This window comes from Solanum verrucosum, unplaced genomic scaffold (genome assembly GCF_900185275.1).
Source record: "Solanum verrucosum unplaced genomic scaffold, falcon-dt-bn FXZP01001219.1, whole genome shotgun sequence".
Taxonomy (NCBI): Eukaryota; Viridiplantae; Streptophyta; class Magnoliopsida; order Solanales; family Solanaceae; genus Solanum; species Solanum verrucosum.
Window position 1 is genome coordinate 154,470 of NW_026019569.1, and position 2,351 is coordinate 156,820.

The 2,351-nt window shown below is 44.8% G+C and overlaps 1 protein-coding gene across 1 annotated transcript; it reads left to right on the forward strand.

The window, feature by feature from the left end:
• The first annotated feature begins 1,276 nt into the window (after positions 1-1,276).
• Positions 1,277-1,825, forward strand: LOC125818879 (uncharacterized). The gene is made up of 2 exons (XM_049498424.1): positions 1,277-1,667; positions 1,767-1,825. The coding sequence occupies exons 1-2, from the start codon at positions 1,277-1,279 to the stop codon at positions 1,823-1,825; spliced, it is 450 nt and encodes a 149-aa protein (XP_049354381.1).
• Positions 1,826-2,351: the final 526 nt, after the last annotated feature.

Genomic DNA, 2,351 nt, shown 5'->3' on the forward strand with positions numbered 1-2,351 from the left:
AGGATTGGAAAGGCAAAGGAAAGGGCAATGCGCTCGTAGTTGAGTCACCGAAGGTCAGCTCCGACAGTGAGGGACTATACGCGACTCACCTTACCACATCAGAAAGTGAGGTAGAACACCAGGATTCTTAGGTTGCCATCTCTAAGAGACTGAAAATGACCAGCTTCTATTGGTCTAAAGAGCAGAAATGCGCTCCAAGAGGATGCATGATCCGTCTAGGATCGGGTGCCTCAGACTTCTCCTCTTCCTCAAGCTCCAGATCAGATTGTGGTCCCAGCACCACCTGTACAGGGTCCCCCTCCTTCGTCTCTCAACAGACTAAAGGCCGAAGGACTCAGTACTATCATTGAAGAGAAGAGATTGTCCACAAATGGTGTGTTGGACAGATATTCGAAGATATGGAACACCCTTAAGTCCCACAATTTCCAGATCTTCACTAAACCCCGGGGTCCATTACATTCCTAACTGGGTCCGGGAGTTCTACTCGGCCTACAGAGCTTTGGTACTACAGGAAAAGAGGAAGCTTGCTACCTTTAAACCAGTGGATTATGTAGTTGTCCGGGGGAGAAAGGTAAAATGTTATGGTGAAGATATAAACATCATATTGGAATGCACTAACAACATCACTGATCACTACCAGAGTATGATCAAGACAACAACTTTAGAGGATATGAAAGGTTGGATGGCCCCTCTCCTATCTGACAATACTATTAGGTTGATTGAGGTTGGAGTACCAATAGAGAAGAAATACCTCAATGTGGCAGCGAGGTATTGGTTTGGTTTAATTAGTAGCACAATCATGCCATCTCAGAATGAGTCTATCCTCCGCCACACAAAGGCAGCTTGTCTCGGATCAATCATTGCAAGGAAGCGCATCAATTTAGGTGCAATTATCAGACAGGAGATGTCCATGAGATCTACGTAGCGACATACATAACTTCTTTTTCTAGTGTTGATCACTGAGTTATGCAGATGAACCTATGTGCCACGTGATGAAAAGACGGATGTGGATATGACTCCCACCTCCTCTACTCACATCCGGCATATTGAGGCTGAATACTTGAAGGATGACGCTGAGAATAAGAGGGTAGCTTCAGTGGATACATCCCCGGCAGTTGATATTGAGATACTACCTGCAGAGGCAGTATTGCCTACTCAAACCACTGGGCCTTCAGGTATTTCTAGCTCTGTCCCCTCTTTGACTCTAAGCTCTTCTGCCACTCTCCTACCTCCTAGTGCATCCTGAACTACACTCACCCAGGCCATGCTACTACGGATGGGGCACCTAGCCAATTCTGCTGATGTGCGTGCCTCCAGACTAGAGCTTGCGGTTCCTGGGATCATTGAGAGAGCTCTCACCACTACTTTGATAGCTCTTAGATATTCTATTGATCCCCTCACGACAAGTATATTGGTGTGTGAGATAGGTCAAGGACCCACTCATGAGGTGATGGTCTTAAAGGCCGCGATTGCAGAGTTGAGGAAAGATGTGGACCAACTGATGTCCACTAATATGTCGATGATTTTTGGGACCGTGGAGATCCCTGAAGACTTGGGCACATATATTCCGGTCTATTCTGATGTGCCCCCGGCTCCCACCGAAGATGAGGTTAGATCTAATGATGTCGTTACTGAGTTTGACGCCGAGACTATTGAGGAGCAGCATGGTGTTTAGGAGGAGACCATCTATATGGGCCTGACTAAGGTCGAGGAGACTATGGTACATTTGGTTGTTCAGACATCTTTGAGGGATACCTCTGTGGAAGGCTCTAGTGGAGGTAATGAGGATGAGACACAGGGCACTGATGCCCAGCCCAGAGTGTGATACCGGGCATTGATTCCCCGATAGACGGAGTGACTTTGATGCAAACTTCACCCAGTCTTAGCCTGGCAGGATGACAATTTTATCTCCCTCTCTGTTGTTTTTATTGATTATTTTTGTTTTGGTTGCATTTTTGTACAACTGCTTTTCTTTTGTGGGTTGGGTGAGTTATTGCCATACCTACCTCTTGTGATTAAAATGTATTTTTGAATATTGGGTTATGTTGATCTACATATGTGTTTTAATTGTGCTTTGATCTTAATCTTGTGGATGCTTGAGCTTGTGGTCCCTTGTTTTGAATGGAATTGGTTTTGAACCTATTTTTAAAATTTGTGCCACCTCTATTGTGTGTGATTGTGGTTGTTCTTGTGCGAATTTAAGAATTGGTTATGATGAATAACGATGACTTGAATAGTGCTCTTAATTGAAAAACATGAATGTGCGGCTATGATGAGGCCAATGAAGTTGTGTAGACAATGTGCAAACTTTTAGCATCTCGTTGTGACTAGCCGGTTATCGAATGAGTCTT

Coding starts and splice junctions, on each gene's coding strand:
- LOC125818879 (XM_049498424.1), top strand. CDS start 1,277: ATGGGGCACCTAGCCAATTCTGCTGATGTGCGTGCCTCCAGACTAGAG. Junction 1,668..1,766: donor GACTATTGAGGAGCAGCATG/GTGTTTAGGAGG, acceptor CCTCTGTGGAAG/GCTCTAGTGGAGGTAATGAG.